The sequence below is a fragment of the Mesoplodon densirostris genome, chromosome X (genome assembly GCF_025265405.1).
Source record: "Mesoplodon densirostris isolate mMesDen1 chromosome X, mMesDen1 primary haplotype, whole genome shotgun sequence".
NCBI lineage: Eukaryota > Metazoa > Chordata > Mammalia > Artiodactyla > Ziphiidae > Mesoplodon > Mesoplodon densirostris.
In genome coordinates this window covers 125,090,652-125,118,310 of record NC_082681.1, presented here as the reverse complement: position 1 = coordinate 125,118,310, position 27,659 = coordinate 125,090,652, and the positions used below count along the sequence as shown (strand labels likewise).

The 27,659-nt window shown below is 41.4% G+C and overlaps 1 protein-coding gene across 1 annotated transcript; it reads left to right on the top strand.

Moving 5' to 3' along the window:
- Positions 1–576: 576 nt before the first annotated feature.
- ZRSR2 (zinc finger CCCH-type, RNA binding motif and serine/arginine rich 2) lies at positions 577–26,817 on the top strand. Its single transcript, XM_060087880.1, is given in 11 exon segments — positions 577–647; positions 1,056–1,135; positions 4,489–4,582; positions 8,852–8,960; positions 9,151–9,237; positions 12,062–12,100; positions 12,707–12,825; positions 18,645–18,858; positions 22,571–22,626; positions 23,405–23,514; positions 25,543–26,817. Coding segments are annotated over 11 exon segments (1,518 nt in total). The 5' UTR covers positions 577–606; the 3' UTR covers positions 26,112–26,817.
- Positions 26,818–27,659: the final 842 nt, after the last annotated feature.

Here is a 27,659-nt window from a genome sequence, read left to right as displayed (position 1 = left end):
TGCCTGTACCATATTATCTAATCTATGAATTGGTCCTTCTCTGCCTCTAGATTGTAAATTCCTTGGGAGTAGAGGTTGCACCTTTGCAGCCTCGGTAGTTAATTTCGCCTATAGAGCCGGCAGGTGTGAATAGAAGGGGGCGGCGTATGGAGCTTTGTCTAAGGCGTTGATAGGTGGAACCATGGAAGGAGGCAGAGCCTCGGACTGGAAAGCTAGGCGAGCAGCGTGTGAGAGAGATGAAGCTTTGTGAATGGACGAGGAGAAAAGGGGAGGTGTGACTTTAACTTCTTGGCCACAAGACACCTCACAATGAGGTGGCGAGAGGGAGTGATAACGCACTGGGGAAGCGCTAGGACGGAAAAATTACTTACAAGACGGGTTAGGAGCCCCAGAGGATTTTTCGAGAAGGAGACATTTACTTGTGCAGAATTTTGGAAGACGAGCTAACTACCTCCCGTCGTCCTTCTTTGGTCTGCCAGGGTGGAGACATGCCCCCGCCCCTCTAGCCCGAGAGGCCGCGCAGCGACTGCGACTGCTCGCGGCTGCGCACACCCTCAAGCCCGCCCCTTCCGGTCGACTCTTGCGGGGCGTGGCCGTGCTGGCAAGATGGTGGCGTCCGAGAAAATGATATTTCCGGAGAAACTAAGGTGAGCTGGGTTGGGGGAGATGAGCTGACAAGAAAAGGGGACGGAGCGGACCGAGGCTGGGATGAAGGATGTGCAGGCAGGAAGGAAAGGGGAGCTGGGCCAAGCAGATGAGCCACCGCGGCAGCTCGATCCCTTCCCTGGGCGCGCCCCGGACTGTCCGCGGGCATCTGTGGGCTCAGGGAGGCGAGGAGGGGTACAGGTGATGGGATGGAGAAGACCTGCCGTCTGCGCATGGGATGGCGAGGCGATGGTAAAAGCATGCTCTGTAATTAAAACACGGGAAGCAAGGTTTCACTTTCGAGCACCCAAACGAGTTCCTGTCATTGGGCGCGGAGGAGAGGGGAGCTCAGGCAGCGTTGCAGGTGGCGGCCACTGACGCTGGAGTGTGTTTGTGTCTTCTTTTTCCAGCCACAAAAAGTACAGGGCCGCCCTGAAGAAGGAGAAACGAAAGAAACGTCGGCAGGAACTCGCTCGACTGAGAGACTCAGGTAATGGATTCATCCTGTTTTCTGTGTATGAAACTGCTCCCCCGACTCCCGTCCTGAGGCCCCAGTGTCAGAAGGAAGCCAAGTACCGTATCCGAAAAAGAATTGCTGTGGCCACGGCCTCTCAAAAAGTTGTGTTAGACCCATGTCAGAAACAATGTTAACGTACTCAAGGTGGGGGGGAGTCACGGTGGATCATCACCCACTGATTACGAGTTAAGTATTTATGAAGTATCTAATACTACAGGTGCAGGCATTACGAATTACAGCAGCTAGCACAGCCTTTGCACATAGTATTCGGTGAATATTTTTCTTTGTAAAACCAGCAGGAGTCAAGGGTTTTAGACACTTTGCAAGTTTTTCTTAAACTTCACTAACATGAGAGACCCCTTGTTGACATTATTTAAAATATATGCATAAAATTAGTTGTGAAACTTGCTTGACTTATAAAGCAATATACTTACAGATCACAAAACCAAGTGAAATTATACAATTATACATCCAGTAAAATTCATATCTACCTTTTTTTTTTTTTGGCTGCAAGTCGTGAAATGTGGGATCTTAGTTCCCTGACCAGGGTTGAACCAGCATCCCCTGCAGTGGAAGCTCAGAGTCTTAACCACTGGACCTCCAGGGAAGTCCCCATATCTACATTAATGTAATGTTAGGGATGATGGGAAATAGATGGTCACAACGTGAATATGGTACTGAGTGAAGCTTAGAATGCCACTACTACTGTTGCCGTGTGGTTATTTATCACTTTTTTTCCTATTAAAATACTGTGGAACCTTCATCTGTACTGGTGGTGGTGTCATTTGGCCTTCATGGCAGAATCTAACATTTGTATATTAAACCTACCTGTTTAATGAACTTAGTTGTAAAGTTGTATAGTGTAGTTATAAATGCAGATGGAAGCACTGAAATCACGCAGGAGTACTGAGTTATAATGGTTACCATACACGTTAGCCAGAATATGCCTGTTAAATTACCCTAGACAATTCTTGAAGTCCACAGACTCAAGGAACCAGGATTCTCTGGCCTTGAGAAAATAGCCATGGAGGTTTTACTTACCATTGGAGTTACCCTGTAACTGTTTCAGTAGCAATACTTGGGATATTTAGAATGGAGGGGGCAGTGCGTTGCCCTGCAGCCTGGATTAGGATCTCTGTTTTATTCGTTCAAAACTGGCCCACTAGAGGCAGGATAAAGCGTCAGGGGTAAAAGGGAAAACAGGTTAGGCTGGCGTTATTGATCCCCTTAGTGATTCCCCACCCTCCTTAACGTTTTCAGCTTCCTTACTTTGTTAACCTGTTTTCTTGTAACATGCCCCCACTTTTAAAAAGTCTTCTTTTTCTTTACATATTTTAAATCCAACGTATTCCATTGATTTTTTATTCCTCTTTAACTTTGTAAAGTGCATTTAGAGTGAGCCTCTGTGAATAGGCAGGTGGATGTGTCCTTTGGCAGTTTAGTCAATTGAAGGATGCAGCTCACTGGTCTGCTCGTGATTATATATGGCTAATGGCAGATCCAAGACTAAGCGCTTTTCTCTGGATGGCTGCTCCTGCTTTGGCCTACTCCAACTCACAATTCTTTACTTAGTGGTGCTTCATGAATAGTGTGGTCTACCAAATACTGCTGTGGGTTGTAGCACACGTTGCATGGGCAAACATTACAGAAGGCTAGAATATAGAAATATTCTGTAAGAATTGCTATAAGAGTGAATTGGCAAGTGAGTGGTAGAAATTTCTGGAGTATCAACCTCTCTATTACAGGTATAGCCTCTTTAGCCCCCAGTTCTACTTGAAATAATCTGAAATGAGGTGCATTATCAGAAATTAAGGTAACATGAAGGATGAAAAGCAAGTTGCAAAATTGTAGCATGATTCCATATACAGTTACATGTATAATACAATTAGATACACACTTGACCCTTAAACAACATGGGTTTTGAACTGCGCAGGTCCACTTACATGTGGATTTTTTTCTATAGTAAATACTATTGTACTACATGGTCTGCAGTTGGTTGAATCCAAGGATGCAGAACCACAGATACAGAGGAACCATGGATGTGGAGAGCCGACTCTAAGTTATACATGGATTTTCAACTGCGTGGAGGGCCAGTGCCCATTAACCACTGCATTGTTCAGGGTCAGCTGTATTGTGATTATCTAGGACTGGGTGAGCCTTTGGTTAGACCTATACTTAATATATGTGACAGACAATATCTTTTTCCTTTTAGCCTGAGATCTTCTGTTATATTTCCTTAAGATCACTTCAGTTTTCCTCCTTTTTTTTCCTCAAATTTAAATTCTGAGTAGAAGAGAATATAAATTTTTATTATATTAAAACTTATTTTCCCATGTTTTTATTTTGAAAATGTTCCAATATACAGAAAGTTGAAAAAATGGTTCAATAAACATCCATGAACCCTTTGCCTAGATTTGTCAATTGTTAACATTTTGCCTTACTTTCTCTCTCTATATATATAGATAGATAACATATGTACAAATTTTTTCTGAACCCTTTGCATATCAGTTGCATATACATACCCCTTACCCCTAAATACTTCAGCCTGCATCTCTTAAGAATAAGGACCATAATACTAAACAAATAAAGGAACATTAATTCAGTAATATGATATACAGGCCATATTTAAACTTTCCCAGTTCAAGTTTGATTATTTTGAAAAGCTCAAGCCAGTTGTCTTGTGGAATGCCCTGCATTCTAGATTAGCCTGTCTTCTCCTGATTAGCTTCAGGTTACACTCTATAGCAAAATACTACAAAGCTGATGCTGTATAGCTCTCATTGCATACATCAGGGGGCCTCTCATGTCAAGTTGTTCCACTCCTAATGATGCAAGTGTGGTCTAAGTGTTGCCAGTCAGATGGCTCCATTGTAAAAGATGTTCCTGCCTTTATAATTAGTACTCATCTGAGGGCTGATATTTTGAGATAGTGTAAATAAATATCCTCTTCCCAAATAAATACCCTCTTCCTACAGTGGGGTGCAGAAGTGAGGACTTTTCTACTTAAGTCTTTCTACATTTTTCAGATGCCATTCTTCTATACAGGTGGATGTTCCCTCCCACACCTCACCATCTTTTGGGGTATCACTATGGAACCATCAATAAATTTTTTAAGTTTAATGTGTTATCTACTACCATTATTGTTCTTTTCAATGTTCACGTTGTTCCAATTTGGGCGATTGGGGCCCTTTATTATTAGAAAGTTTTAAAAACAGGTTTGTGCCATAATTGTAAAGATGAAAAATTGTATATAATTTTTTTCCTGAATTATTGGCCAAGGTTTTGTAATATACAGATAGTGTACTAAAACATTTACATTCCTTCAGGACTGTCACAGAAGGAGGAGGAGGAGGAGGAGACAGCGGCGGATGCTTTTATTGAACAACGACGAGAAGAAGAGAGGCTGTTGGAGAGAGAGAGGTCAGCACTGATTGAAGCGCTTCCTGCGAACCCAGTTATTTTACTTGAATATCCTAAGTCTTCACTAACTAGGACGTGTCTTCTTTATACAATCCTATACAAAATAGGTCTTATAAAATACCCTGGATAAACTGTTTAAACCGCTAGCTGATGGGCTGAAGAAAGATATTGTCTTTAAAAAAAAAAAAAAGTATTATTCACTATTTTTGCTCATTGGTAAATGTTTTTGAAAAAAAATCCAAATAATTAAGAAGTGTAAACAGTGAAAGGGCTTCAATAAACTCAATACACCAAAGATAGCCCCCATAAGAAGGTAAGAAAGAAACTGTAGATGTACTATATATGTATATTTCTATCGTGGGATGATATTTATACCTATTTTTCTATAAATTGCTTTTTTCGCTATATAGGACATTTACTTCAGTGTTGGTGCAGAGATCTAATTCAACCATTTCAATAGCAACACAGTATCCATTGTATGACTGGCATAATTTATTTTCTATTCATAATTTATAGTTCTCTACTGATGGACATTCAGGTTATTTACTATTAAATAACATTCACTTACCATGTACTATTAATTTACTCTTATTTACTATTAATTTTTTATTATTTTACATTCAGGCTTTTTGCTATTATAAAAAAGTTGCAGTGAGTATCCATGATTATAAATCCATGGTAATTGTCCTATTATTTCCTTAGGAAAATGCCTAGAGGAGAAGTACACGTAAAAGGTAGATGGGCAGGTAGAAAGGGCATCCAGATTGCAGTTTGCAGCCTTTCCAAGAGTGAATCAAGGTGCCCATCTCTCCGCACCTTCACTCACACTAGGCATTATCAATTCTTAAAACTCCTTTAGTGGAAAGTTATATTTCATTGTTTCAAATGTACATTTTAAATAATTTTTTCATTAGAGTATAGTTGATTTACAATGTTGCGTTAGTTTCTGCTGTACAGCAAAATGTATCAGTTATACATATACATATATCCACTCTTTTTTAGATTATTTTCCCATATAGGCCATTACAGAGTATTGAGAAGAGTTCAAATGTACACTTCGTAATTAGTAGGGTTGAGTATCTTTTTATATATTATCTATTTGTAGCTTGCTTAGGTCTTGCACCTTTCTCTTTTGGGATTCATTTTTTTAAAGTTTGTTGTGTAAGCAATGTTATTACTTGATTAAGGATATTAATCCTTTATCTGTCCTGTGTGTGATGTATATTTTTCCCATTTGTCATCAGTCCTAACTTGGCTTATGGTGTTACTCACATAATTTGATCTCCATGTTGTCAATTTCATCATGATATCTGGCCTTGATGTCTGACTTCAAAAGGCCACCCCCATCCCAAGATGACAGAAATATTCTGCTCTTTTTCTCTTTTGGTATTTTTCAGGGGGTAGTTTATTTTTTTTTCCCCAAGTGGTACACAATAATACGAATCTGCTTAATGCTGCTCAACTGTACACTTAAATGGTTAAAATGGTAAATTTTATGGTATGTATACTTTGCCACAATAAAAAATAAATAAATAATTTTTTAAAGGAGAAAAAACTTTATAGGTCCTCTCTAGCTATTTAGTGTGTTCACTGGAAGTGTTGCTTCTTTTCTTGTAATTAATTCCTGTTACCCACCTAAGTACATAATTAGGTGGAAATATCAAAATGCTGAAAAAAAAAAAAAAGTAGTAATGATTGGGAACAGGGAGTTGGATTCAGCCAGATCTGCATTGCAGTCCTGGCCCTGCTACTTACTAGCTGTGTTCAAGTTGCTTAATCTCTCTAAGCTTCAATTTCCTCGCCTTAAATATGGACATAAACAGGGACTTCCCTGGTGGTCTAGTGGTTAGGACTCCACGCTTCCACTGCAGGGGGCACGGGTTCGATCCCTGGTTGGAGAACTAAGATCTCACATGATGCAGCCAAAAAAAAAAAAAAAACCATCAATCATAGTACCTACAGCATAGAATTGGGGAGATTAAATGAGATTAATGAGGTGGTAAGTGTATAGCACTTAATGTAGTGTGAGCAGATAGGAGGTGCTGTAATATCTCTGGTTGTTCTTACTACTAGAGATTTATGTAATGATAAAAATGATATGTATAGGGCTTCCCTGGTGGCGCAGTGGTTGAGAGTCCACCTGCCGATGCAGGGGACACGGGTTCGTGCCCCGGTCTGGGAAGATCCCACATGCCGCAGAGTGGCTGGGCGCGTGAGCCATGGCCACTGAGCCTGCACGTCTGGAGCCTGTGCTCCACAACGGGAGAGGCCACAGCAGTGAGAGGCCTGTGTACCGCAAAAAAAAAAAAAAAAAAAAAAAAGATATGTATAGCATGAAATAGGGAAGTCATTTTTCTTGCTTTCCCATTTATTTAGATGCTTCTTTTAAATCACATACAAATCAGACATGTCTCTGTGTTCCCTTGATTTTTATTTATTCCTATATGAGTTGCATAATACTTTATTGTTGAAAAGCAGGAAAATTATTTGAAAATACTGAATGGCTTTATATACTACTTAAAAGCAGGTGTATAGTGTCAAAGGTAAACAGAGCCGGACATTAGTTAAAGTGCAGGAACAGACTTTATTCAGTGACTCCTGACAGTAGGGGAAGACCTGAGCTCCATTCTGGTTTGTGCAGAGGCGATTTGGGCATTTCAAAGGGAGAATGAGGAAAGTGAACAATACCAGGAGTTGGTCCCTGTGAAGGTGACCAGGAAGCTGTGTTCGTTAGTGGGCAGTTAGGGAAGTTAGGGCTTTATCCTCCCACAGAGACTGGGAGCCAGAGGCCTCATCCTTCTTAATGACTGCATTTCCCAGGAATGGCTCTCAGGCCCTTGAGAGAGATGAGCTGTAAGAGACACATATTCATAATTACAAGCCCTTTTGAGTAATGCTCTAGGAGAGGGAAGGCAGAGGTCTATTATCACGTGTTGGCTAGAGCAAACAGTCCATTTTCTAGGCAGCATTGAGTTTTCTCAGGCAGGCATTTTAATGTCTTGGGGGGTGGGAGGTGATGGGGTCATCCTAGGGACACAGCCTTATGCTGCTAAAAGCCATGCTAGAGTCTGCTCAAGACTCTTAGTGCAGGGGGTTGACAGAGTTATATGTCCAGAGTTCTAGAGTTCTCAGTATTATATCCAAGTTACTAAGTTTTAAAGTTTGTAACATTTTACTTTTTTGTGGTCTTAAATATATATACACTTTGGTTCAGTTTATTTACAATGAATATCTTCCTCAAAAGATTCATGAATCAGAGTTCTGCACACTGAAACATTTACATATACTCTATGACATACACAGGAACGTTGACATATGCAACATGCCAGTCTCTACTACGGCTAAAAGATGGGTTCCTGGAATCTGTAGTTGGAAATGGAATACTTTTTCCCATCAAGTATTTGAAATTGTGGTTGGGTCCCCAGACTAGACATAACTCCTAATGTCCTGAAGTAATATAGAACAATTTCTCATATTTCATTTTCCTTTTACAAATTCAGTGGGAAAATGAAGTCTAGGTTTTAAACACTTAATCGGCTAATAAACTTTTGAAATATAACCCATCTTTAAGTTGGAAACTTGTGGTATTGGATATCTGAGACACCATTTTAAGATAAGATCACTCTTTATAATTGGTCATTTCTAAAAATAAACTAGACACCCACTAATCTGTTTTTGTAACTCCTTGTCACCTTTTCTTAAAACCTGTAGCTTTCTTTATTTTAAAGACACGATCACGATGTAGTTCTATTTTCCTTCTCTCAGCAGTTAGGTGCTTGGGGCAAACCACAGGAGTCTCTCAGCTTTAAAGAGTAGCAGTCCAAGGGTTTACAGCAGGAGATGTCAGGTTTTTATCGTGCTGCAATCCTGTGATGGGCACTTTCAAAATGCATAGAACAGGAAGGGTCATACTTTCTGAATGTGAAAAGCTGGATGTTACTCACTTTATTGGCACCTACACATCACTGTGGTCAACCTAAAGGGAAAGCTAGAGTGTCATTGTTTTGTGTAAAGATGTTACAGATAGGAAATGTAGAAGTAGTGATTTATGCTGTCGCCCTCTAGGAGGATAGTTGCTAAAATATAGTGCTTTTTCAATATCACTACTCATCTCTCGATGCTCTTACCTCCACTTAACTGCTTTCTAGAAAATATCTTTCATGATACTTTCGTCATTCCCAAAATCCCATTTGCTATCGTATATGTGTGTGGATGTATTTGTAGATTAGTGCCCATTCCTTTTATCTGATCACATCGTTACATCAATAGGCAAAAATTACACGAGGAGTGGTTGCTGCGGGAACAGAAGGCGCAAGAAGAATTCAGAATAAAGAAGGAAAAGGAAGAGGCAGCTAGAAAACGGCAGGAAGAACAAGAGGTATGGTATTAATCAGATAACCAGTTAACCAAAACGCCTCTCATTGAGTTACATACCTTGAACTTTAAAAATCGGATATTATCCATTTTACCAGTGTTAAAGTGTTTCATTTATTTGCCCCATATGTGAAATGTAAAAAAGTGAGTCTGAAAAACAATTACCTTTCTTCTTTCTTTTTTCCTCTGTAAAGAGGAAGTTAAAGGAAGAATGGGAAGAACAGCAGAGAAAAGAGAGAGAAGAGGAACAGCAGAAGCTACAAGAGAAGAAGGAAAGAGAGGTGATTCCCGTCACAGGAGGATAAATGCCCTGCGTATCCTCTTAGTGAGCGGATGGGGCGGGTGATGGGCTTGAAGGATAAGCTGTAGGCATGTCAGGTTTGGACTTGGTGTTTTCTTTAGAAAGAGTCATGTTTTTAGTTTGGATACACACTAGCATTTCCTTATGATGCTCTTCTTTGGGTGGGTGCTGTGGCAGATGCCTTAAATGAAGGTTTTTCTTCATCTCTGCCTATCTTACTCTCTATACCAGGGATTGGCCAACTTTTTCTGTAAAGAGCCAAAGTAAACAACTTAGGCTTTATGGTCTGTATGGTCTTTGTTGAAAACGTCCAACTCTGCCAGTGTCCCGTGAAAGCAGCCATAGGTAACACGAAAATGAAGGGTGTGGCCATGTTCTAATAAAACCTTATTGTTTTATTGATTAAAAACCGGCAGCTGGCCCCCTGCCTTACACTTTGTACCACTCTAGAGCAAATGGTGTTCTTCGGAGGTTTTACTGTATATGGGTTGACTTACTTAGAGAATACTATTTTGTATAGTTTCCACCTTTGTTTGATTCATAATAGACTTCACTGCTTTGGACGTGTCAGCAAGAACTAATAGATTGAAAGAAATCAGAAACTCAAATATTGAGGGATGAGGAAATATTTTTTGTTATTAAATCTTGACTTCCTTTCTAACTTGTGCTATAAAGGCAATTGTAGCTAACCTATAGTTGCTCACACACACAAAAAGAATCTATAAGGTATATGTATATATCTTCTATATCTTCCAGGATTGTTTTTAAAGATTGCTTTGGTCTATTTTGCTGCTGTTCCTTAACAGTGTATTTATTTCAAAGATATCACAGCTCATCTTTCCTTGACTGATTCATCAGGATGTATCTTTTCTGTGATAATGCTATGTTTGAATAGCATAAAATTGGGTAATCACCAGATTATGGGGAAAAATGCATTTGTTTACATCCTGGTCATGATGGGGTAGGAGCAACCTTTGTTTCTTTTGTCTCAGGCCATCAGTTAATTCCAGTGCAAATTTTAAACACCCTTATTTGAGTACTGCTTTCCAGATGAGGCAAGATCATGCTAAGTTTTTAGGGGGCAGGAAAATTGTTTGGAGCTTGTCATTTTTTCAATAGAGAGTAATAAATACCCATTTTAACAGTGGAATGCTCTTCAATTGAGGTCTTTCTGGTACCAGATAAAAGCTAACGCTTTTGTTTCAAAGGAAGTTTGGTGAGACATTAAGGAGAAGTGGGTAAAATGAAGTCGATTCTAAGCATGTATAAAGGGATCTGCATTCTGTGTTTCTCCTGTGAGCTAGATGCTTCTCTAGGGGTTGGAGATAGGGCAGCGAAAAAGATCTGTACTCATTGAGTTCGGTTTCTAGATGGCGGAACTGAATATAAGCAAGCAAAAAAGATCATTTTAAGTGCTCTAAGGTAATGTTAAGTGGTATAAAGGAATAAAGCATTAGGGGGAAAAAAGAAAGTAAATGTCATGTGACAGAGTGATTGGGGTAGGAAGGTACTTCTTTCAATTGCCTGTCAAGGAAGACTTCTCCAAGGAGGAGCCGACGTGTGAGCTGACGCCTGAATGCAGAGATCTCAGAGAGAAGGGCTCTAGGCAGAGGGGGGAGGCCCTGAGCGTGGAGCTGAAAGGAGGTCAGGGTGGCTGAATCCTAGAGACCAAAGGAAAGAGCGGTGGCAGGGGTGGGGAGGAAGTCAGGAGTGTAGGCAGGGTCATTCGTGTAAGGCCTGGGTGGGAAGGACGAGTTTGGATTTTACCTAAAGTATTATGGGAAGCCATTAAAGGGTTTTTAATCAGGGAGTGACTTCATCTAATTTATATCTTTACCTTTAACAGATCATTCTAACTTTTGTATAAAGAATGGGGGATGGGGGTGGGGAGTGGTGACCAAGGAGGCAAGAGTGGATATATGGTGACCAGTTAGAAGGCTGCTGTTCCAGACAGGACATGATGGTGGTTTGGATGACAGTAGTGCTTAATACAGAGAAGTACAGAGATATGGGGTGAGTCACGGCACAGTCAATGGAACTCTAGCTGGTAGGCTGAATGGACGAGGAAGGGAATTCAAGTCACACTTTTAGCTTTTTAGTTTGAGCAGGTGGTCAGATGGCAACACCATTTACTGAGATGGGCATTTAGATGGGCGAGGGGTAGGCAAGAGTAAGGTTCGTTTTGAGCACGTTAAGTTACTGAGGACCCTTACGTGGCCAGGCAGAGTTAATCAAGTAAGCAGCTAGACATATGAGTCTGCTATGTAATGCTTTAAGGAGCTAGGGAAGAGAAGTCTGCCAAACATAATTTAAAACTTATTTAAATGCCAAGGAGGTCAAAATTCACTGGCATATTGCAGGACTGACTTTGCCTTATCGGAAAGTTTGAGATTGTTCATCAATCCCAGTTGCTGCTGTTCATGTCATAATGTAGCGTCTGTTAAATGTCTGTGATGTTTCAGCTAGCATTGTCTTTTATGATATCCACTAATACCTCATCTTAAAAACTAGAATGTGGAATATACGTTCAAATCTACTAAATACTACTCTTACTGAAATGATTAGAAGACTATGTTTTGCAATGTGTGCTGTTAAATGTCCTAGTTGAATGAAGATTCTCAGCTATATGTCTTTTGAAAGCTTTTCAGAAGATCTGTGCTGTAGAAAGCAAATTAGAACCTGAAGCCTTTTGTGTGCATAAGTTTTTTTAAAATTGTGACACATGAGATTCTTAACCAGAGAAACCAGATGTGACTTACCTGACTTTGAGGTTTTCATTAGTCCTATGTTTGCACCATTTGTAGGAAGCTGTGCAGAAGATGCTGGAGCAGGCTGAAAATGAGGTATTTTCAAAACCTTTCATTAAGAATTTGAGACCGATGAACATTTCTTTAAAAACAATATTTCCAATAATGTTAATTTCGTGGTAAGCTACTTAGATCCTGTCTGAATGTGGGAATCACCTGTGTGGCTCTGTGCTTTGTACCGCAGCAACAACAAAATTGAACTGATGAACAAAAGCAAAGATCACCATGGTAGACTGGACTTGTTTATGGTCCTTAAAGTGTGTGTAACCATCATCACACACTCTTACGCCCAGATGGATGGTTTAACTTGATTCACAGTAACTTAGATTGCTCTCAGGGGGTGGTTCCCTAAGAAGTCCTTCAACCCTTTTCGGAATGGATGGACAGAAGGGAAACCTTGGTGACTGCTCCTGGTAGCCATATCAATGCCTGATTATGGGCAGTGACTGGGAGCCAGGAGAGACATATAGCCTCTGTCTCACAACGATTGTTTGTAGAGTCTACATTGTGTGATACAACTTGAATGTGTATATTCTTACATGAATCTGTTTTTATTTTTGACCAAAATATTTGAATACCTTTTAAACATTTACTTCTTCGTGGATTTTTAACACCAAGTAAAGTCATGGTTATTTTTAACAGTTGGAAAATGGCACCACATGGCAAAACCCAGAACCACCCATGGAATTAAGAGTAATGGAAAAAGATCGAGCTAATTGTCCATTCTACAGTAAAACAGGAGCTTGCAGATTCGGAGATAGGTAACCAATTTTGCTTTATTGTGTCAGAGTTAAGTGACTCAAAATGTTCAGGTTTTTGAGTTGGCACGGGCTGGAGTTTGAAATGTTCATAGTCAGGCGTCTGCTGCATTCTTGCTGCTGCTCCGGTTCCCCCAGCTGAGCATCCCCTGCTCCCTCCCCACCCCCATACCTCTTCTCTGGTTGGGCTTCGTCCAGTTCTCTGGCAGGGCTTCCTTTGCATTCCTCCCACAGCTATCTGAAGACCTTTTGCTTTTATTTCCTTCCTGCACTTGTATTAGTCCACATGGGACAACTGGGATGGGGAGATAATCTATTTCAAAAGACTGGAGCCGTCTGCCTTTATTTTTTGAATGGCAAACACTGTACACAAAAGAGGCTTTAAAAACTGGCATGCCCAAAGGGATATCTGTGAAAGACAGGATCCGAGTGAGTAGAGGAAAATTCTAGTACGCGTTCTCAGTCTGCTCTGATTCAGGAACAGACACCAGGTTCAACATCTGGCTTTAGCGGCTGTCAAGGTGGGAAAGTTACTTAAGCCCTTTGTGCCTTAGTTCCCTCACCTGTAAAATGGGGATTAAAAGCAGTACCCCTCTTCTAAGGCGGTTGTGAGTGAATGCAGGGAAAGCAGGGAGAACATGGCAGGCCCATGGCAAGTTCTGAGTGTTTGCTCGTATTTTCATTTTGTTACTGTTGCCCTTATTCTCTCAGACACTCTGGTTCCCTCCCTCTTTTGGATCAGTGATTTTAAAACAAGACATTCATGTGGAAAACTAAGTGTTGATGTTTTCATTCATTTAGCAGATATTTAAATACCAGCTGTATGCCAGGCAATGGTGAGTTTTATAATTTGGCTTGTTTATGAATGAAGAGCTTAAAGTAGATAAATAATTCATAATGGTGAATAAATCCATCTGAGGCAAAATCTAATTATTACTTTTCATTCTGCAGAAGAAAAGATCTAATTATATCTTACTGTCCTATTCATCATAAAAAGGGATATGAATAGGCAAATTCATATGTATTTAATGAGAAACTGTATGTTGTCTCTCACGTTTATTTATGTATTTATTTTTTGCGGTATGCGGGCCTCTCACTGCTGTGGCCTCCCCCGTTGCAGAGCACAGGCTCCGGACGCACAGGCTCAGCGGCCATGGCTCATGGGCCCAGCTGCTCCGTGGCATGTGGGATCTTCCCGGACCGGGGCACGAACCCGTGTCCCCTGCATTGGCAGGCGGACTCTCAACCACTGTGCCACCAGGGAAGCCCTCTCATGTTTATTTTATTCATAAAATTATCCATGCTGTTTTATTTCCTTCTTTGAAAATATGAACCTTCTCTAGCTTTCTCTTTCTTTTTTAATTTAAGCCCTCACATCATTTTACATTTTTTAAGAACAGTGGTTCTCAACGCTGGATGCACACTAGAATCATTTAGAAAGCTTGAAAAAAATTATGTCCTACCTCAAATTGAGTAAATCAGAGTTTCTGAGACTTGGGCACCCTAATTTTTGAAATGTGCTCAGGTGTTTCTGATGTGCCCAGGATTGAGAGTCACTAATGTAGGATTTGTGACTCCTCTTATATTTTATAGCTGGGATTGTATATGCCCAGAATATCTGTGAAAGGATTCACAGGATCCGGTTAATAGTGGAAGTCTCCTCTTGAGGAACTGGGAACTAAGGAGGGGAGAAAGATTTTACCCCCCTTCGTATCCTTAGAAGTGTTTCCCAAATGTATGTTTAATTTCATCAAAATAGTAATAATTGATTGATGTAAAACATCCCCCACCAAAGAAAAAGTGTACAGTGAATTAGCTTTGAAAGACAGTTGAGACTCAATGTGAGTTCACCTTTGCATTGGCGGGGGTGGGGTAGGAGTGGGGGGATTGAACCAAATTGTATGTAAGGTTTCCCAGCTGCAGGAGTCCTCAATTATGATATGTTTCTAACATTTCCCTAAATGTGAAGACTTGTGGTCATCGGATTCTGGAGTCTTCTGTTGGGCATAAGTGAGAGAAGGGGAGATGTCCTAAGTGGTTTCAGGAAATCAGCTGACAGTACTTATTTGTGAAAAGGGGAGTGGACTGTCAGGCTCTCAAAACCCATCCCTGAGAGCCATTTCAAGGAAATATTGATGGTAGTCAGATTAGTTTGTGAACCTTTCTTAATATATTCACAGGCACGTGAAATTTCACCATCACAACTATCAAAAAAAAGTATGAGAGCGATTTGCATATTTGCATGATTCAAGTGATCAGTTGTGAAATAAGATTCCATGAAACCAGCAGTTACAAAATCCAGCACCATCCCTTCAAACAAAGATACTGCTCCCCTTTCACAGAGAGCCCCAGTGACTTGCTCCAGATCATACAACTGTTCTTTCCTGTTAAGGTCTGTCACAACATCAAGCACTCCCATAAGCTAAGCATTTCTTTGGTTGCTTTGTTTTTGTAATTAGTACGAGTTTGATTCTAGAACCTTTCTGCACTTGGAGTCACAGCTTTGAGGGGAGTTCAATTTTTTTTTTTTTTTGGTCCTAAAAGAACATAATTACTGATGAAAAATAAAATTTATTAATCAGAGTAGTTATTTATACCTCACTTGTTCCCAGAAGTGATTTAAAGAAGGCTCACAGGGCTTCCCTGGTGGCACAGTGGTTAAGAATCTGCTTGCCAATGCAGGGGACACGGGTTCGATCCCTGGCCTGGGAAGGTCCCACATTCCGCAGAGCAACTAAGCCCGTGCGCCACAACTACTGAGCCTGAGCTCTAGAACCCACAAGCCACAACTACTGAGCCCACGTGCCACAACTACTGAAGCCTGCGCGCCTAGAGCCCGTGCTCTGCAACAAGAGAAGCCACCGCAATGAGAAGCCAGCGCACCGCAACGAAGACCCAGCACAACCAAAAATAAATAAATAAATAAATTTATAAAAAATAAAATAAAGAAGGCTCACAATCTACTACACTAAGTTTAATAAAATAAAAGAAATTGAAAGCAAGAAAAGGAGAAGAAAGTTATTGTGAACGTACAATACATTTGGCTTTGGAGTTGTATCCATCCCAGGCAGAAATGAGCTATGTAGTTCTTACCAAAAAGGAAATGAGTGGGATCTCTGGAAAGACAAAGATTTTCCAGGCATCAGAGTCTAAATGTTTCTCCCATGGAATACTGTATAAAGACATTGAGTAGGAAGGTGGACAGTAACTTTGATAGATGTTTTATTAACAGCTGTATATGTAATTTTCATGAGAATATTTCTCACAAAGACCTTCAGTAAATAATCACAGCCTACCTTTAGCATGTAGCTTGAGTCTATAAAGGACAAAGGTAGTGGGTGCCTGGAGTGCTCCCCTGAAAAAAGAAAAAGAGGTATAGTCAGTTAGCTCTACCTGAGGGGGCATTTGGAGACCCATGCCATTTATTGGCTGTCCTTTGGTTAAGGTAATGTCCAACTACATGATTTTGTGGCAGTCTTACTTGATTCAAGGATCTGAGTAAATAGCATGGCCTAAACCAGGAGTCCCCAAACATGGCTAACCTTCAGGACCAGGTGGGGAGTTACTCTGAAAACATGGGTTCCCCACTCTTTGAGGTCTGAACAGATGGTGTAGGGCAGGACCTGAGAACTCTCAGTTCTTCCCAGGTGATTCTGAGAATCACATGGGTTTGGTACCACAACTTTTAGACTGCCTTCCCAAATATCTCTTGTCTTAGCTGACTTTTCAGTAGAACCTATAGGGCTGGCCTTAAGTACCCACAGATTATATGGACTATCTCTAGGCCAAGTGGGATTTTTCCCTAGATGGGGACTTTGGCACTGTTCCAAAACTCACAAATGTTCATTTGACATCCTGGGTACTAGAGCCAAGTTCGTTCAGATATGATAATCCCATGAGAGTTTTAACCTTGTTAAATTGGTTTCTCATTTAATTCTGTATGTGCTTCATACTTGTAAAATTCTGGTTCTGCTAACACTGCCAACCAGGTTGAATCCTCGTTCTTTTGTCTGTGGGTATTTGTCCTTGGGAAGATGGATCTCATTACAAGGTCTCTGAATAATCTAGGAGGGTCCTTAGAAAAATGGAAAATTTCACTTTAATGAACACAGATTGCACATTTCTGAGCTGGGCATGGTGTATGCAGGGCATTCTGTGTGCATTGTCTCACTAGGTGTACAGATGTATGTTACAGACAATGGAAAGTGAGCATGAGTTAAACATTTATTCATTTCAGGGCCATTGTTTTTTTCTAACACCTGCCTTGTTTTTCAACTTTTTTTCTTCCAAAGTTCTGGGGATTTTTTTCTAAAATTTTTGTTTTAACTAATTTTTAAACTAGAAATTTAACCAGGAAAATTTTGATGATTTGGAATCTTAAACTGCATTTTTTTCCTTCATTTTACTTGAGGAGAAGGAAGTAAATAAGAAAGTAAACTCATATAAAAGATTTTTTTAGGGCTTCCCTGGTGGCACAGTGGTTGAGAGTCGGCCTGCCGATGCGGCGGACGCGGGTTCGTGCCCCGGTCCGGGGGGATCCCACGTGCCGCGGAGTGGCTGGGCCCGTGAGCCGTGGCCGTTGGGCCTGCACGTCCGGAGCCTGTGCTCCGCGGCAGGAGAGGCCACGACAGTGAGAGGCCCACATACCGCAAAAAAAAAAAAAAAAAAAAAAAAAAAAAAAAAAAAGATTAAAAAAAAAATTACTCAGTTACAACCCGGTCCAGTTTAAGCTATGAAAAGAAAATTGTTCTTCACAATGGTTAACCTTCATTAAAGAGAAATTCCTTACATTTAGCACATCATATAACACACAGGCAGTAGACTGTCGATTAGCTCGGATCTCTGGGATCTTCTCTCCCTAGCCACGTGACCTGGGTACGGGTGCTTCTCTAGGCCTCACTTTCTTTCTTTCAAAGTGGAGAAAATACTAGCCCTGGCTGTCCTAACAGTTTGCAAGGATCAGAAAAAGAATATAAAAATGCCATGAAAACTATGAAATGCGTTCCATTTGGCTGAAACTTTCATAATACCCTGTTCTGTAAGTGTCGGGTTTGTTGGCGATTGTATGGAACTAGGATTGCACTGTTCTCACCTTGTTCGGAGTCCCATGCTCGGTGTCCGTGCACCTTTCATCACTGTCCGTCATGCCCACGCATCTCCTCTTTCCCAGTGCTTCCACATGTGTAAGGCTTCCTGAACTTCAGTAAAAGGCAGCTGAATGGCATCTGAACTTGGAAATAATTCCCAACCTTACATTTTAATGAGACCCAGTATATTGGTCAGTTTTAGAACAGTTTTGTTTTTTTGTAAATGCTGGATACTATTTTTTTATATAAATTTATTTATTTTATTTATTTTTTGCTGCGTTGGGGCTTTGTTGCTGCGCGCGGGCCTTCTCAAGTAGCGGCGAGCGGGGCCTGCTCTTCGTTGTGGTGCACGGGCTTCTCATTGTGGTGGCTTCTCTTGTTGCGGAACTCAGGCTCTTGGCGTGCGGGCTTCAGTAGTTGTGGCTCGCGGGCTCTAGAGCTCAGGCTCAGTAGTTGTGGTGCACGGGCGTAGTTGCTCCATGAAATGTGGGATCTTCCTGGAACAGGGCTCGAACCCATGTCCCCTGCGTTGGCAGGTGGATTCTTAACCACTGCGCCACCAGGGAAACCCTAGAACAGTTTTAAGTGTTGAAATTTAAAGTCTGAATGGGGTTTATTATCTTACAGTTCAGTTGAAACAGCTAAGTTGCTTGAGTCTTTATCTCACAGTTTAAAGCAAGCCTTTTATGTGTAATTTCTCACATTGGAATGCTGAAGTTTTTCCTTCATACGCAGGTGTTCACGTAAACACAATTTCCCGGCATCAAGTCCCACCCTTCTTATTAAAAGCATGTTTACGACATTCGGGATGGAGCAGTGCAGAAGGGACGACTATGACCCCGACGCAAGTCTGGAGTACAGCGAAGAGGAAACCTACCAGCAGTTCCTGGACTTCTATGATGACGTGCTCCCCGAGTTCAAGAATGTGGGGAAAGTGATACAGTTCAAGGTGGGCGTGGAGGACAGGACTAGTTCGCCTCCCTCTGAAGCACCGGATGGGATGGGAAAGTGAGGGCACAGGCTCTCCGCCTGGGTGGGACGTGCGCTATGGTGCAGGGCCTGGCGCCATGTTGGAAGGAAATGTTAATTCTTTCTCTCTCCCTCTCCATCCACCTCACTGCCAGTACGGTAGAGGTACTACTTGAAACCTTAAACAGGTACTAGCATGACATTTCCTGGGTTCTGAGGTTTTGATGGGAAAAGATATTTCATCCATTCAGTACCTTTATGGTCCCATTCTTTTGCAGCCTGTGAATTCTCTGCATAAGGTCCTCTGCAGATAGGTATCCAAGCGTTCGCTTAGGGGCTGCGTATGATGCGGAATGCCCTCCCTCCCGTGGTCGGTCTCCCCTAGAGCCGTGGAGAGCAGAGTGTGACAATCCTCTACTTACTCCACCTACCGAGGTGGTTGATTTGTTGTTGCTGTATTGTGTTGATGGTGCCTGCTTCCAGCTTCCACCCAAGGTGCATGTTCTTTCTTCTGGAGCTACCCAAGAACATAAACCTTGATTCCTTTTCCTTTTTTATTATTACTTTGTTTTTATTCACTGGATACTCTCAATACTGAACATAGTGTTCCCAGAGTCATGGTTTGTGATGCAGCATAGGGGGTAAAAGAAGTGTTCAGATTAGAGTTATTTTAAAACATTCCTTAAAGCAAGCATGAAGTCAGGTGTAATGGCTGCTGCTCCTGGGCCCAGTGGTCAAATCCTAACACAGTGAAGCCTCCTGCTGTCTGCGATTTGATCAGATCTGAACCTGAATGATTTTGTTATGTTAGGATGGGGGAAATGGCCCATAATTTGGAAAGAGATAGGAATAAAGCTGTGAATTTTTTCTGCTAGTTGGAAATGACGGTAGAAAGTTGGAACAGCCAAGAAACAGAGCAACTGCGGCCCTCGTGAAATTCAAGGCTATCCTTCTTTCTACTGATTTCAAGATTTTAAAAAATTCTTTCAAAATTTCTCTTTCCCCTTTACCTTTTCTTTCTGTTGCATGCACTTTCCCGTCTTCACAGTACTTCTAAGTGCCTGGCCACACACGACTCGGTGCCACGTGAGAAGCGCCGCTGAGGAGCTGGTGTGGTGACTATCCATGGGCCCTTTGCCTCTTTGTGCCTTTTCCTCATCCCTAAAGGGCGAGGACTGGACTACATCAGTGTTTTCCCTCATGGGGTCCCTACATCATACTGCTTCTGGGAAGTTAGTGCTGGAGCTGCTTTCAACACCTCAGGCTGCTTAATGGAAATCACCCCCATTATCTGCAACAGGCCGTACCTACTAACCATGGGTTTTTTTTTTCCTTTTGTTGAGAATTCTGTCAGCCAGGCTCATGCTAATCACATTGGCAGTTATAAATGGAAAGCTGTTTAATAAATTTTTAGTAGAAAAATTTCCAAAACATCAAATTCATCATGGAAAATTAATAACGGATCTTTGGGAACCACTGGCTTAAATGATCTCTAAGGGCCCTGGTGCCGCTGACGTGGCCTCCTGAGGCCTTTCAGTCTTCCTTCTCTCTCTTGCTCTCTTTTTTTTTTTTTTTTTTAAGATTTTGAGAGGCATGTGGGATCTTAGCTCCCCGACTCCCTGACTAGGGATCAAACCCGCACCCCCTGCATTGGAAGGCGGAAGGCAAAGTCTTGACCACTGGCCCACCAGGGAAGTCCCCAGTCTTCCTTTTTTTTAAAAAATAATTTTATTTATTTATTTAATTTTTGGCTGCATTGGCCTTTGTTGCTGCGTGCAGGCTTTCTCTAGTTGCAGTGAGCGGGGGCTACACTTCGTTGCGGCATGTGGGCTTCTGTTGCGGTGGCTTCTCTTGTTGCGGAGCACAGGCTCTAGGTACGCGGGCTCAGTAGTTGTGGCAAGCGGGCTCTAGGGCACAGGCTCAGTAGTTGTGGCACACGGGCTTAGTTGCTCCACGGCATGTGGGATCTTCCTGGACCAGGGCTCGAACCCGTGTCCCCTGCCTTGGTAGGCGGATTCTTAACCACTGCGCCACTAGGTAAACCCCCCCCCCAGTCTTCCTTCTAAGGATGGTGTCAGTCAGTACTGTCAGTCGGTAGGCATCCTGCCTCTCTTGGGATGCTCTAATAAAAATACTCTGCAACTAAGTTGTAAAATTATATTGATAGATCCATTTTGAAAAGAAATGCTAAACATTAGTATGAATATTGAGGACCTTTTTATACCATTATGTAAAACGAAATCAGATTTGTCATTTTTTAAGACAAGTGGTCAGTGTTCAACCTCACTAGTAATGGGAACAGTGCATATTAAAATGAGATGTTATTCATACCCATCGGGAAAAAAATTATGAATTCTAATATCAAGCATGGGCGAGGTTGTGTAAATTAGTAAAACCACTTTATTTTTTTTGGTTTTTTTTTTTGCGGTACGCGGGCCTCTCACTGCTGTGGCCTCTCCCATTGCGGAGCACAGGCTCCGGTCGCGCAGGCTCAGCGGCCGTGGCTCACGGGCCCAGCCGCCCCGCAGCACATGGGATCCTCCTGGACCGGGGCACAAACCCGTGTCCCCTGCATTGGCAGGCGGACTCTCAACCACTGCGCCACCAGGGAAGCCCAGTAAAACCACTTTAGAGAGCAGTTTGTCAGTACCTAGTGAGGTTGAAAGTACATGGAACCTACAAATCAGCATACTACTTCCGGTCATGCACACTAGACAAAGTCCTACCGCCCAGAGATGCGTTCAGGCATGCTGACTGCATCGCTGTTTGTTGATGAAAAATTGGAAGCACCTTGGATATGCATCATTAGAGGAGTGGATAAATAAATTTGATAATTTGATATAGCCAGTATTCAGTAGTTTAAAATGAGTCATTAAGTTTACATGATTATATCTTGAAAAAAGGATGTGAAATAAATATTATTTATATAAAAATTTAAAATGTACAAAGCCATACTGTATATTGTTTATCAATATATATATACGTGCTTCTTAGCATATATGTACATAAATATGTGTATACCCATATGTACATAACAGACATACACTTCTTTGTATGTCTATACATAATATATGTATATATTTTATGGCACACATATGATATATGTGTATATGCCTGTCTATGTGTATGTATGGCTGTGGGTATTGTGTCTGTGTAGATGGGTGTGTGTGTGTGTGTGTGTGTGTGTGTTTGGAATGTGAAGGTTACACCCAACCTCAGGATAGTGTTCACCTATGTGATGGAGGAGGGAGAAGAATAGGATGGAAGGGCTTCAACTGGGTCTTTCATGTTTTATGTATTTAAACATTCTCAGTCAAAAATGGAAAATGTTAGTGTTAAATCTGGGTGGTGTATATAGGGGCTGATTTCTAGTCTCTGTATTTTTTTTCTTTTTTTTAAATAGTCTCTATTTTTATGCATGTGTGAAACATTTCATATCTTTGGACAAAAAAGAATCAGGATCAACAGGGATCAGGTAATTGGGGCCTGCAACACTAACATCTGCTGAAGTACGCCTTAAATAGACGTGAGAGTGGGGTAGTATCTTAATTTTGGAATCTTCAATTGATAACAACTTTTGGTAATGTTGGCCTGGACAAAAAATGCATTTGATGACTGGAGGGCTTCTTTTCCTTAGGTTTTTGTCTTGTTTTGTTTGTTTTTTAATGATGCAATTCTTCATTGCTCCTTAGGTCAGCTGCAACTTGGAACCTCATCTCAGGGGCAATGTGTATGTTCAATATCAATCGTAAGTATTCTGAACATAAACATCTTCACATTTGTCACAATATAGTGTTGTGATTACGTTGACATCTGGGATTTTTCCACTGAATATATAGCTTTCATATGCATGGTATTTTTTAAAATGTAAATATTAAGAGCTGACCTAGAAATATGGAAAGGATTAGAAAATAATACATTTGTATTTCATTTTTCGTATACTTAGAGAGTTTTTAATTTTTTGCAGTATAGTTAATTTTTTACTTATATAATTTTAAAATTAAAACACAAACTGAAAAGAGATAACTAGAATAGAGAACCCCAAATAAAAGCCCCAAATAATTTCAGTGTGCATTTGGCCCGCTAAGAGAGCAAGCAGTTAGTGTGTTGTTTCTGCTCATCTTGCTGTTTGCCTGTGCCACCATGGCTAATGGGATAAATTAACCATTGTATTGAATAATAGGAAGGACAGTGATCTGAGCTGAGAAGGAACAGGCAGTGACAATGGAAAACCTTCTGCATTTTTAATGGTCCAATCTTTTGGTTTAAGAAGCTTTGACTCAAGTCGATTTCCTTGCATCAAAACCTCTGGGAGGGTTAGTAAAAAAAACTAAAAAACAAAACGGTTCCTGAATAAATTGTGAGCTTCAGGACCTTGAATGCTGTAATGAGGACTCCCTAGGTAGCACAAAAGCAGTGAACTAGGTGGTCCTACAGTAAACAAATACAAGGGTTAATTAACAATAGGGTTAATCTGCATATTAGAAAGTTACTCTAACGTGCATCCTTTAATTTGTGGTTTAAAGGGAAGAAGAATGCCAAGCAGCCCTTTCTCTGTTTAATGGACGGTGGTACGCAGGACGACAGCTTCAGTGCGAATTCTGCCCAGTGACCCGATGGAAAATGGCAATTTGTGGTAAAATACAACATGACTTTTTTCCCCACTGTTCCACTGTCATATAAAGGGATAGCTTTAGGAAAAAAAACAGCCTTTTAAAGGTGTGAAGCATAGCTTTTGCCTCACCTGGTAGATGAGCAGAGATCATTATATAAAGTACATCACAGTTCAGACCTGTAACCGACCTTGTGGGTCACTTTATGGATGAGGTGACTGGGGTCACAGTGTATAGGTGACAGAGTCGGTGCTTGAAGTCCTGGGCTCTGCAGGAAGCCTGAGAAGTTGTGTCTATCAGGGACGCCGTCTCCTGATTGCAGTCTCAGAAGTGTTTTCTATTCATTGGCTCCTCACTTGAGCTGGGTTTTTTCCCATCTTTATCCCTGATGAACCTTCTGTCATCTTTGCCACCAAAACATTACCTATGACACTTCCTGCCTTATTGAAATACAAGCTTTTGTGTTGTAAAGATTGATTATAGCTGTAGAACCTGGTCAGGGCACATTCAGTCAGGCTGACTCATCAGACAGTGGCTGCCAAGTCAGGAAATGAGTCAGTCCTTTGAATAGCTGGCAATTTTGAAGGGCTCATTCTGTTTTGATTTCTATCAGATGGGCTTCGCCGAACCACTTCTTGTTGAAGTGATCCGGGAGCTACGAGAGGAGCTGCCCGTGTCTTAGGGGACCACTTCCCTTACCCTTTGCTTTGCTTTGCTTTATACTCGCCTGCTTAAAACCTCTTATTTCAAAATCTATAATTTATAAAGTCTGAATCTTTGGCAACCTGGTCTTAATGGATGCTCTCACTTAAAAACCACTTATTTGAAGGGAGAAAAAAAAGGAATTTAGAATTCCTTGCTTTGGCAAACCAGAAGAACCATTATGCCTGATTTAAAGACTGGGGTGCTGAAAGCGATGGGTCCATTTTCTCCATTTCAGTGAGGTGCTTCTGAGTGTGACTTTGACTCTCCCAAAGCAGGAGACTATTTATTGCACTTGTTATTTTTTAAATAACAGCTTTATTTTTCCTAGTAACTAATGAGCATTTTGTCGTGTCCTTATTATTGGATTATTGGCCACTGTATATCATCTTTGGACAGATGTCTGTTCAGATGCTTTGCCCATTTTTCATTAGGTTATATGTCTTATTGAGTTGTAAGAGTTCTTGATATATTCTACAGACAGGTCCCTTTCACGCTGATGTTGTCCTCTGAAGCACAAAATTTTTTTATTTTGAGGAAGTCCAATTTTTCTATTTTCTTTTTTTGCTTGTGCTTTTGGTGTCATATTTAAGAATCCATTGCTTAGCCCGTGTCACGAAGGTTTACTTGTATGTTTTCCTCAAAGAGTTTTATAGTTTCATAGCTTATGTTTAGGACTCTGATCCATTTTGACTGACTTTTTGTATATAGTGTGTTGTATGGAGGTATTTCACTTTTAACTCTTTTACATATTTAGGGAATTCACCGCTTTTTAAAAAGTTTGAAAATTCCCAAAAGATCTCTAAATTGTTCAAGTAGATTTCACCTTTGACAAAAATCTTCCATGCTAAAAGCACCTGGTAAATTTAAAGCATTAGGCCAGTGTTTATCATCCTCTTGAAGTATAAGAAAATACAGGATCTTCTACTTATGATAGGCTCTTTCTTTTGGTCAGTGGTTTGGTCCTCCCACCACCGTGCCCTCAAAGCATGTTGCCAGGGGGACTCCCAGGGCTGGTTCTTCAGTGTTAATTAGGAATCTACATTGTCAGTCAGCAGGATGGTAAAAGCCTAGAAAAAATAATGTGTTCGCCATTGGTTCGGTTGCACTCCACACCATAATCCAGTAGGGGAACAGGGCATTCTGGTTAATTAAAAGTTCTTATCTGTTACTTTTCACAGTGCCCTTTGTTAGAGCATTGAATATTTTTGAAATTCGGGGAACCCAATCTATGACATCAATGTACGTAAGGAGAAAGTAGTCCTATCACAAGCGAACATCAGAAATGTACCTTCTGAAAAGGATGAAGTGCCAGCAGTAAATGCCGTTTCCTCACTGTGCCACTGCAGGTTTATTTGAAATACAGCAGTGTCCAAGAGGGAAACACTGCAACTTTCTTCACGTGTTCAGAAATCCCAACAATGAATTTTGGGAAGCGAATCGAGACATGTACCTGTCTCCGGATCGGACTGGCTCCTGCTTCAGTAAGAACTCAGACAGGAGGGAGCGACCGGGCCGCCACGACGACTACTACAGTAGGCCGCGGAGGAGGAGGAGCCCCGGGCCGGCCCACTCCTACAAGAGGAACGGGGAGGCCGAGAGGAGGAGGAGGAGGAGCTACGGGGGCAAGAAATCCCACAAGCACGCGTCCAAAAGCCGGGAGAGGCACAGTTCCCGAAGCAGAGGAAGAAAAAGGGGCCGCAGCCGTGGCCGGGGCAGCCGCAGCCGTGGCCGGGGCAGCCGCAGCCGTGGCCGGGGCGGCCGGGGCAGCCGCAGCCGTGGCCGGGGCAGCCGCAGCCGTGGCCGGGGCAGCCGCAGCCGCCGGAGCCGCAGCCGGAGCTCCTCCAGGTCCAGGAGCCGTGGCAGGAGGACGTCGGGGAGCCGAGACTGAACTCTGCAGAGTCCCAAATCCAAATAAACTTACCACGTCCTTCAGTGATTGTACACCCTTTATTATGGCGGTTGCATAGTTGGATAGAGGGCTCTCAGCTCACGTTGGTTAGCAAGTCTGGCAAAAGCCTATGTAGCCTGGAACCCTATTTAAAAATACTTCTATTCTCTGGTAATCACAGTGTGCTTACTATAGAAAACCTAGAAAACATAAAATGTATACAACACAAAAATTATTTATAATCCTGACCCTTAAAGATAACCAATTGGGCTTCCCTGGTGGCGCAGTTGTTGAGAGTCCGCCTGCCTTTGCAGAGGACACAGGTTCGTGCCCCAGTCCGGGAAGATCCCACATGCCGCGGAGGGGCCCGTGAGCCATAGCCGCTGAGCCTGCGCGTCCGGAGCCTGTGCTCCGCAATGGGAGAGGCCACAGCAGTTAGAGGCCCGCGTACTGCAAAAAAAAAACAAAAACAAAAACACAAAAAAACAATTAACACTGGAGCATTGCTTTAAGTCTTTTTTTTTCTCTTATGGGTGTGTACACATTTTTTTTACACAAAGATAACGTGTCTGCAGTGAATATGCTTTTTTTCACACCAAACATTGTCCTATTTCATCGAGCCCTAGTGTTACTGTTATTTTCACTCACTGCATAGTGTGGATCTATCAATTTATTCAACAGTATCCCTATTGTTGGATTTTTAAGTTATTTTAAGTTTTGAACTATTAAAGAATCCTGTGCTATAAACAATCCTGTGGTGGATTTCCTTAAATACTTTCATACATTACTGGTCATTTCCCTAGGATAAATTATATCAAGAAATATGAATACAGAAGTCTTTCCAGATTTGCCCTCCATAAAGACTACAAAAAAATTTACCGTCAACAATAAATTTTGCTGTTCCTGCACCAAATTACTGTAACCTTTGCCGGTTTGGTAAATTTTATGTTTATTCATCTCTGCACATATTGGCTAAGCCAAACACATTTTTCCGTATTTAATGGGCATTAAGTTTGGTTGGTTGCCCCAAATTATTAATAATTGTTGGATTTTTTTACATGTTAATAGCCGAATAGCTTTTTTACTTTAAAATTCACTTCAAGTACTAAAGGGTGGAGTCAATTTTTCCCCTCCCTCCTACCCCATAGTTTTCCATTAGGATGTTCGTCTTTTTTAGTGTTACAGAGTTCGTTGCTACTGAATATGCCTGGTGTTAAAGCAATTCTGGTAAAAAAGAGTGGTCAGAGAAACTTGCTTGAAAAAAAATTAGGGACTTCCCTGGTGGTCCAGTGCTTAGGACTCCACGCTCTCACTGCCAGGGGCCTAGGTTCGATCCCTGGTTGGAGAACTAAGATACCCTGCATGGCCAAAAAAATAAATAAAAAGCTTAAGACAAAATATCATTCTTAGGTTTCAGATCATAAAAAAGAAAATATGCTCTCATACTTCCTTATAAATTTTTTATTTTCTTAGTAACCTCCTCTCCATTGACGTACTGGAGATCTCGAGTTTCCGAGTATGTGGCATTTGGCAACTTGAGATTTGGAAATGACTTAAGGATGCACAAAATACTGA